The sequence below is a fragment of the Nothoprocta perdicaria genome, unplaced genomic scaffold (genome assembly GCF_003342845.1).
Source record: "Nothoprocta perdicaria isolate Ctin4 unplaced genomic scaffold, notPer1 scaffold_120, whole genome shotgun sequence".
Lineage (NCBI taxonomy): Eukaryota > Metazoa > Chordata > Aves > Tinamiformes > Tinamidae > Nothoprocta > Nothoprocta perdicaria.
In genome coordinates this window covers 1,372,882-1,382,635 of record NW_020454317.1, presented here as the reverse complement: position 1 = coordinate 1,382,635, position 9,754 = coordinate 1,372,882, and the positions used below count along the sequence as shown (strand labels likewise).

Genomic DNA, 9,754 nt, shown 5'->3' with positions numbered 1-9,754 from the left:
AACCACAAAGGGTTTTTCTCAGTTATATCTTGCACAGTGAAGAGCAGGTTCTTGTTACAAAATTGAAGGTCACACACTTCATTGCTTCTGGTAGTTGACATCACTGTGCTGCCTCCCCCACCTCCTCCCTCTGCGTCACCCTCTCCTCCCCCTCCACTTTCAATTCCCCCATTCTCGTCTCCACACCACCATGGGCGAGCATGCTCTCCTTTCCGCTTTCCCTGGTGCTAGCAGTTGTGGGTACTCGTTCTGCTCTTGGCGCACCAGGGTTCTGCGCTCCTCTCATGGCATATCCTGTCTGCACTGATTGTGAATTTCATCGTCTTCTTTGTAAAAGGGAGGTCCATCATGGCATGTGTAAGACTGTGAAGTTCACACTAATTTTTACACCAGTCAACAGAAAGAGGTGAGATAAACTTTCTTCATAGAATTTCTCTTGCTCAAACTTTTACTGCTTTTTTGGGAAAGATACTTGACACGTCTTCAACCTCTACGATATTTGATTTATTTTTCTTTCTTGTAGCATCATGGAGGTGTGTATATTCCTCCTTCAGTCTATGATACTTCTCCCAGGTAAGATGCACATTTTTAATTGTAAGGGGTGTTTTGATTATTTGTGTCTTACTATGAGATACAATTTAACCTACTCAAAAATCACAGTCACATATCCAATCTGACAAACATTTAAATTTTGGGGGGGTGGAATGTCTCTATAATAATGTATAGTAAGTACTTCCTCGCTTCCACTTTATCTCTTTATATCACGCTCATTTTATGTTGCTCTTAAATTTTCTTAATTTCTAATCCATCTTACAGATAAGTGTGTATCACTTCTGTATATTATTGAAGAGAACAATATTAAATTAGAAATACTAACAGTTTGTTACGGCAAAAGCAGAGTTTTAGGCAGCTGAGGAGGGTCCCATTCTGCAGTTTGGTGTTCCAGAGGGACAATCAAAACTTTGCTCCTGACAGAGATTTTTTTTCTCCCTCTCCTTTTGAACAAAGCAGTGGTGTCCGTGTCTTCTGGAACAGATGATGGCATTTCTCATTTAAAAAAATCTTGTCCTTACTGCAGATTGCCACATATAATGACAATAGATACATGAACTGATGACAGTGAGAGAAAAATCAGTCCAGATAAAATTGAGTTCAAACAGATACAATGCTTTGCATTATAGCATAATTGTGGTTTTTTTTTTTTTTTGGACTAAGTATTTCTATTAACAAGATGAGCAGCAGAACAGCTAATTCTGACATTTAATTTGTCATTAAAATTCATATTAATCTTTTAGTGAGGCAAAAGTGTTAATTTAACTCAATTGAATACATATATATATATGCAGCTAGCCCCTATGTGAAGCAATATAATTACATTCAGGGTACCAAAAATGGGAATAGTGTAGACCCGTGGTCAGATAATAGTCATCTATAAACAAAGTTAGCTTCTTCTTGCAACACCTCTATGACTTCCTTGGAAAGTAAAATACAGGAAGGAAAATGAACAGTTTTATGTTGTGAACTCCATAAGCCCAAGTGAGTCAGTCTTAAAAAGCTATATATCTAGTCACACCTAGTGAGAGAACTTCTGTTGAATGTTGATGATTTTATTGCTGTCTTAAATGTTGTCTCTATGAGCATGAATGTCTAGTGGTCTTTGCAGCTAATGGAAATCTTAAATTCTCTCTCTTTTTGTGTGAGGTGTTGCTGCCAACGTGCCTCAGGTGATATCAATTCTCAATCACACTGCACACATATCCTGCTCATTTCAGAAGTCTCAGGAAATTGACATCAAAGACTTAATAGTTTTTTGGCAAAAAGGTGATGGCGATGTTGAGGTTGTGCATGAAGTATACTATGGCCAGGAAATACACGAGAACCTTAGCCCTAAATATGTAAATCGCACTAAGATGGATATGGACAGATGGACTTTACAATTGCTAAATGTGGAGATCACGGATGAGGGATGGTATACGTGTGTGATACAGCACAGACAGAAAGCATCAACAAAGATTATACACAAATCTGGGTGCTCACTGCACATCATTGGTAAGTAATTAATGCTGTTTGATCCTTTTTTTTTTATTTTTGCTGTCACTTTGTTCAATCTAGAAACATGTGTGTTCCCCTTTCCTTCCCTCACTGCCACTGGAGATATAACTGCTCTTGAGCAAAACTCCTAAAGATGGATAAATGACTCAGTAGAAGGTCCTCAGATCTGAAAAGCAGGAGTAGAAAATGAGGTAATAATTTACCCAGTATCACACCATTCCTGACTCCCACCTTGCCATGCTTTATACTGAAAACCATTCTGTTTTCTTCCTCCTCCCTCCTGTAAATGTTTTATGGCTTCTAGGACCCTGGAAAACACACTTTTTATTTGCATCTGATCCACAGCCTTTTATTAAAAGCAATAGTATTAGCTTTGTTGGTAGTAAATTTCCACTGAAATGTAACAAGATTTCTGCAAACACACAGCTATTTTATGATGATATAAATCATAAAAAAAAAAAAAAAAATAAAGAAAAGAGCAGCTCATATGTGGAGGAGTAGAAATTCACATGCTCACTTAAAGGAAGCCTGAAAATATCTCCCTGCAAAAAATGCAGGCATTAATGGTTTTCAGCCGATTTGTTGCATATTATCAGAGGAAAAGTTAGAAAATTCTCTAACGGGAATGGTGTTCAGTGAGGAAGCATTTTTCATAGTGTTTTCTAAAATTTATAGCAATTCCTAATATATATTTTACTTATTTTTTTCCATTAAATTGTTCTGCATGTTACCTTGTCCATATGCTTGTGTTTTCTCTTCCACTGTAGTAGTTTAGTCACTAATAAGAACAGCTTCTGGCTTGTACCCATGTTTTCAGGCTTCAAGACATTATGTCAAAAGAGAATAGGCAAGCTGTAAGAGCAGCCAGAAAGGAAGAACAAAGTTGTATGAGGCGATTTAGCTTTGTGCTACCAGCAAGTGCTCCCTGGATACACAAACAGAAAACTCTGATTATTAATACTGGTTCTCACAGTATCTGAGCAGAATCTACTTCACAAGTATCTTCAGCAAAGTTTTAGGTCTCAAAGACTCGCAGTTTACACTTAATATCCAATTTAAGAGGAGCTTGAGAGGAAATTGCCTATTCAATTAATTGAAATGGTTGCATCCATTTAACCAGCCTGTGAAAACATGCTATAGAAGTCACATGTTTAGGTACAAAGCCTGTCCAAATCTTTAGGGTTTAACTTAGGAGACCCAGTTTAAACTACCTGCTGAAATGTTTCCTGTTAATGACTTTCTATTCAGTAATCTCCCTAAGGAAGGAGCAGTATACAATTTATGTGTATACTGTTTATATGTTACAAGTATACAAGAATATACAAGTACATGTGTTTAAACATAAAAATATATAAAATAAGAATGAATTAGAAGATAAAATAGTAATGTTGGAATGTACTTGTTGTTAAAAGCAGGTATTTCGTGCTTATATTCTTAGTTCCTTAGTTGATATTAGAATATCATATCATACCATACATGAAAGGCTTTTTCATAAGTATGGGTTTTCACACTTAAAATGGACATGAGAATACTGAGTGTTTCAGTGCTGCACAAGAATTATAAGGTAGGCATACAAAGCTATTTAGATCATTTGATGACCAAACCCCGTTCAAAAATACTGAAGTAGCTCCTAGTACAGTTTACATGTATTATTTATATGTCTTACATAAAGACCATATATACTAATCTATTAGGTGTATGTATTGTATTTAGACAAGAGGATAAATATATATATATACACACATATATATGTATAAAAGAGCACAGATGGTTCTCCACAAAGAGGGGAGAACTTCACAACAAGAAGCTTTGGCTCTTAAACAAACAAACAAGGTACAGATCATAATGACAATCAGCTTGACAGGGAATTCCTCTTCTGCTGCTATAGCATAATTCTAGTTCTTCCTTTGGATGGATCAATAAATGAAGTAAGTGAGACTAGAGAAGCTATTTCAAAATAGTCTCTGTTCAGGGTGGTGAAGATGGAACTGATAACAAGATGCAGACTACAGTTTCAATGTCCTCATTTTGGAAATGTTGAAAAACTTCGAAATGTGAGGAAAAGATCTAAAAGAGCTATCTGAAGTTCATACTTCAGCTGGAGATTTTGAAAGATCAGCCTGCTTAGCTTATTGCAAAGAAAATTGAGAAGAGATTTCTCTGAGTGTAAAGGAACTTGAAATATCTATAAAATACTAATAGAAGACTGATTAATACAGTGAAGAAAGATTTAACAAGTGGCTGGAAGGAAGTGAGAAGTAAGGCAACATGTCACTTCAGAAACAGAATAAAATCAACTAGGGTGGTATAGTAAAATAAATAGTATGGGCCTGGTGGTTTCTTGATGTATTTAAATCTACCCTCACCCCACCTTTTTGAAAAACATGCTATCTTTAAATACAAATTATATCCTTAAATACACTTTTCTGTGAACTTTAATAATCCAGATACAAAGCTCACAAAGAGGTATCCCACACTCTTCATGCAAGTAACATTACTTTTCAATAAAATTATATTCCTAAAGTCATTAAAATGAAGATACTTTGATAATGATATTGACTGAAATACTTAAGTTTGCTTTGATAATTGACAATTTTCTCAAGTATGGGTTACATTCCTGTCCTTTCTATAAAATGCCAAGGAGAAAGTAAATACTCTAGACCAGAAGCCTGAATGAAGAGTCATCTAAGAAAGCCTAACACTGAGGAGACAGGGGAATCTTTAGCTCTTGTGAGGAACAACTTTATCAGATTTGGGGCCATTTAATAGAGCATTAGCTAAAAAAAAAAAAAAAATTATTCTTGTTTTACATTTAAATAATTCTTTACAATCCTTTTCTGCTTATTATTTATTGAGCCTGGAGAATCTGACTTTTTTAGAAAACAATGATTATGTTTTTCTTTGACTGGGACGAGTACCCAATGGCACATAGCCAAAGAAACTGTTCTGTGATCACTATGACATAAAAGCTGAGCGGAGGGAATCAAGTTGTTAAGATATCAAGTTTAGAGGAGTGAATTTTTTTTGTGCTTCACAATGGTTATCCATGATACTGACAGACACAAAGGATTTCTACCCATGACAGCACTGGATCTACAACTACCCTTTTCCAGAATGATATCTCTGAGATTTTTTTTGTCTTTACATTCTATAGGTAAAGGTTTGTGTTTTTCCACTTACATAATCAGGAGGTGAGAGTAGAGAGCACTGTATCCCAGAGACAAGGGTCTGCTGTCTGGTTCATGAGTCCTGCTTCTTTATTAGAAGGTGCCCTTGAAACGTTCTGAGGACAAGAGAAAGTATGTCTGTGTGTACACCAAAAATATAACAGGCCCTTCTTAGGACCCATAGTTTGTGGAGATGACTGCTTAGACTTGTTTTGCCTGAAAGTCTCAAATGATTAGTGGAAGTTGTCACAAGAGGTGATATGTCTGACTCACAATGCTTTTTCTTTGGTCTGTTTCAGCCAACTATAGTCAACCTGAGATAGCACAGCTACATACTGGGAAACTAAAGCCCAATGACTACCTGCATCTTTCCTGCTCTTCCAGCGGGGGCTATCCAGAGCCCAGGCAGATGGTTTGGCTAGTGTCACAAAAGAATATTACATACAGACATATACAGCACATGGATGTATCACAGGACGCTGTAACAAAGCTGTACAATGTCACGAGCAAGTTGAATATCACAGTTCCTATAAATACTCTCACTAATATTAGCTGCTTACTTCACCTTGGAGAACCCCTGGGGAGTATTGTCTCAGTGCCACTAGGCATAGGTGAGTCTCCATTTTCCATTTGTTTTTCGTACAGGTAGGGAACAGGGGACATCACTATAGAGCTGAACACAGGTGCCCACGTATTTAGGGGAGTGTGGTAAATCCTAAATAGAAATAGTGGTTAGAAATGTTGCATATTCTCCATCCCCTATGTTGATATCCACAGCTGATATCCACAGTTTGTTTGTTTGGGTTTTTGATTGTTTGTTTGTTTTTGTTTTGTTTTGTTTTCCATGGGAGACCTTAGTAATGATAGGAGAGGTCAAGGAGAAAGAGACTACTGCTGCACTATCCAGAACACACCCAAACCCCTCTCCTTCCTTACCCCAGTGCTGCTGTGGCAACAAAGCAAACTAGATATCTGGATTAGGCTGGAACCAGTTTCAGGAAGTAACTCCCAGCTGCTAGGATAGAGATTTCTGCTTCACAGAATCACAGGCTCACTGAGATTGAAACAAACTTCTGAAGATCATCTAGTCCAGCCTCACTGCTCAGAGTAGGGTCAAGTGGTACAGGCTGCTTAGAATTTTATCCAGTTGAGTTTTAAATCTCTCCCAAGATGGATACTCTTGGCCTGTGTCTTTTTTTCATACATCTCTTGCAAGAAAATTAGACCATGCTGTTCATTCCCTGATGTATTAATGTCTCCAGTGTCAGTTTGTGTTTAGACAGTCTTTGTATGTCTTGCAGGTCATTAATTTTCCCTTTCTAACTGGAAAGATTCATGCCAAAATGTGCTCTTATGAATATCTCAGTGATGCCATAAAGATGGGTGGAAACACGGAGCTAAGAGGGAATGGTAGCACTGTAGGAAAATCTAGCAGGCAAGTACAGGCAGGCATCTTGCTACTGTAGGTGTGAAAGCAGCTTGCCATTCATTCCCCAGAAAGTCCCACAGTGAAGATTTCTTTGTGTGGCTTAGTGGGTTAAGTCATCAATGGATGGAAACTGCTGGAAAACTGCTTCTTATGGCTTTACATTCCAGGATTTGGAAATAAAATACTATACAGAGCCTATACAGCTCTTCATGTTGCTCATGACTATTAAAACCACTACCTTTAGCTATAATGCTGCATCCTGCTCTTCCTTATTCAAATCTTCCTCTGTTCTCCCTGACATTATGAAAGCAGCCACTCCATAAACTGTGTTAGCGTTACTCAGTAGAATTTCTACAAATGCAAATTTCACAAAAACAAATGCTTGTTTGAGGGTAACTGAAGTTGTGTCAGATGTACTCTAGCAATCAAAACCTCAAAAGCACGGCAGTCAGAAATAGGGAATCTACCTTGCATTCCCTGCTACTTTCATATCTCTTACGAGATTTCATCAGGCTTTGACCTTCATTTCCAACAGGTCCCAGTTGTAACATATCCCAGGTTATTCAAACTTGCACAGTAGCACAGAACTAGTGCTCTTGTAAGCACTAGTTCCAGAACTAGATCTTAGTGCAAGAAACTCTTGCGTTAATCAGACTGCTGATCTTATAGGTGTTACCTATACCTTAAAAAGAGCACTTCCTATAGATAAAGTGGCCATTAAGACTTGATTTTTCTGATAGTTGTTGGAAATAAATTCATATGTACAGTAGTGATATACTGACATGACTGAAGCCCTGAAAAAAGCAAAAGATATGGGAGATCTTTCCCCTTAGCTTCTGACTCATATACTTTCGGGATAGGTAGATTATGCTGTTACCAGATTACATCTTTGCTGTATATATCTCCTCTGTTCTCTTATTCAGAGATACAGGGGGAAGAAAAGGAACAAATGAAGATAAATTTCTTTGGCCTACTTATAGCTGTAATTGTAGTGATCATACTTCTTCTGGTTTTTGTGATATTGAGGAAGAAGAAAAATATCTCATCTACTCAACAGAGTAAGTTCTCATTTAGCTCTGCTGTCCCCCAAATCACAGGCTTTGCCATTTCATAATCACCTGTTTACCTACAGTCAGCTGCTGAGAAAGTTAGGTTATGCTAAGTTTATATAGGCAATTTATTCTGTGCAACCACTAAGTCCATCCAGCAGTAAGTCCAAACAACTTTCTCCTGTCTCCTCTTGGGATCTTATATCCTGCCCTTTTTTGTCCTTTGTGCAACTAGAGCTTACCCTCTTTCCTGCATTTCAATGATTTTGTTTGGTTTACTGAAGGGTTTGGCTCCTACCATCCCTAAACTGTATAAACCTGTCCTGTCCATCCAGACTTGTAAGACAGGTGGAGTTGGGGAAGTGATGAGGCTTCTGTCAACTACTAGTGTCTCAGTCATCACTGAACTGAAGGACCCCAGGCATCGCTCCACCACAGTTCCTAACACTGGAACTGGGCTGGAAGAATCATTTTCTGACCAAGAACCTGATTTTTGCACTGAATTTCTCTATTTTGTTCCAACACTTTGTTACAGTTGCTCTGTGATGAAAGGATTATGTTGGCAACAGAGTCTATCTTTCTTTGCAGCAAGGGAGAAATGCTGTCCTCACAGTCTTTTTTCTTTATATAGCCAAGTATCCTTAAGGGCACCACATTCCTTCTCCAGACCTTAAGATAATGGGACATTTAGTATCACATCTTTTTCAGATGCTATTTCTCATGTTTCTGTAAATCATCTATTTTAGGTGTCAGCCTAGCGGTTTAGAAGCTACCAACTATGAACTGAGGCCACCCACCAGACTACTACCGGGAAGTATCTCTGCACTTAGCAAGGCCTGGGTTTTTGGTATTTTCAGATACTTCATCCAGGGCCAGAACAAGACTGTTCTCAGAACAACATGCAACACTTTTGACTGATGGATGAAATGCACTCTACAGTATTCTCATGCTCTTATTTTGCTGCACAATGGCAAATGCAATGACTTTCTTTTATTCTTTGGCTACTCTCTGCTAATCCATGCAAAAGATGAGTGCTTTATGCCACAATAGCCACTTGGTTTGACTGGCAGGCTCAGTTGCATAAGGGATTTAATGGGCTTTGACCAAACAGTTGTCAGTGTCCGCCTCAGTGTTCTGCGTTATTCCCTGACTACCAGATGGACTTTCCTGGCTCCTCATGCAGTTATTCCACCTGTACTCCTGAAAACCATTGAGTAGACCAGGTTGGAGACTTGCATCCAGTGGTTCGTTTCATTCCCATGAAGATTAATGTGTTTTTGCCTTCTATGATTCCACTGAGAAATGAACAACTAAACTTAGTGAACCTATTATATTTAGAAAGAAGAGGTGAAGTACAGTAAAACTTTGCCATCTGCATCCTGAAAAAGGGGAAAAAAAAAAAGAAACTTTATGCAGACACAAAAAGGTGGAAGGACACAAAATATTTAGCAACTGGGCAGGAAGGTATGTGGTGTTCCCTGAAGGGTAGAAATCTTCACATTTTTTCAAGAGTGACCAATGCTCAGTGCACTTCAAGTGCAGCAGGCAGCTCCTCAAACTGTCCATATCGACATACGGTTTGCGCTGGATCTCCTTCACAGACTTAACAGGATTACATAAATCAGGTATTAGCCAGACCTCTTTAATATTGTGATCACTCACTATGGTCTCCGCCTTCACCTGAGGGACACCAGCAGTATCACTACCTAAGTGTCAGTATTGTAAGGGCAAGAGCTGACTTCAGAAAATCCAGAGACTGCAGAAGGATAAGCCATTTAAAAATCAAAACATTCTCCAAGCCAGTGCAGTTCTTCAGTTGGATAGCTCAATTTGATCCATGTGACTTTTTATTCTGTCTGTAATTATGCACTGTGATATTGTAAAATCCTAAGTATAAGACCTAATGAAGAAAGCTGAACTTTGTGGGATAAAGAAAGGAAGGTCTCAGAAATAGAAGGAATTTGGCCACAGTCTTCTGAATCACAATCATACTGGAAATATGATCAGAAGTATGATCAGGCTCCTAATCATGAACCATAAATGCTTTTGGCAAAGTC

The 9,754-nt window shown here is 38.1% G+C and overlaps 1 protein-coding gene across 1 annotated transcript; it reads left to right on the top strand.

Annotated features, from left to right (window-relative positions):
• The first annotated feature begins 380 nt into the window (after nt 1–380).
• CD86 (CD86 molecule) lies at nt 381–8,906 on the top strand. The gene is made up of 6 exons (XM_026054311.1): nt 381–406; nt 524–573; nt 1,702–2,049; nt 5,519–5,830; nt 7,572–7,706; nt 8,444–8,906. The coding sequence occupies exons 2-6, from the start codon at nt 528–530 to the stop codon at nt 8,461–8,463; spliced, it is 861 nt and encodes a 286-aa protein (XP_025910096.1). The 5' UTR covers nt 381–406; nt 524–527; the 3' UTR covers nt 8,464–8,906.
• Nucleotides 8,907–9,754: the final 848 nt, after the last annotated feature.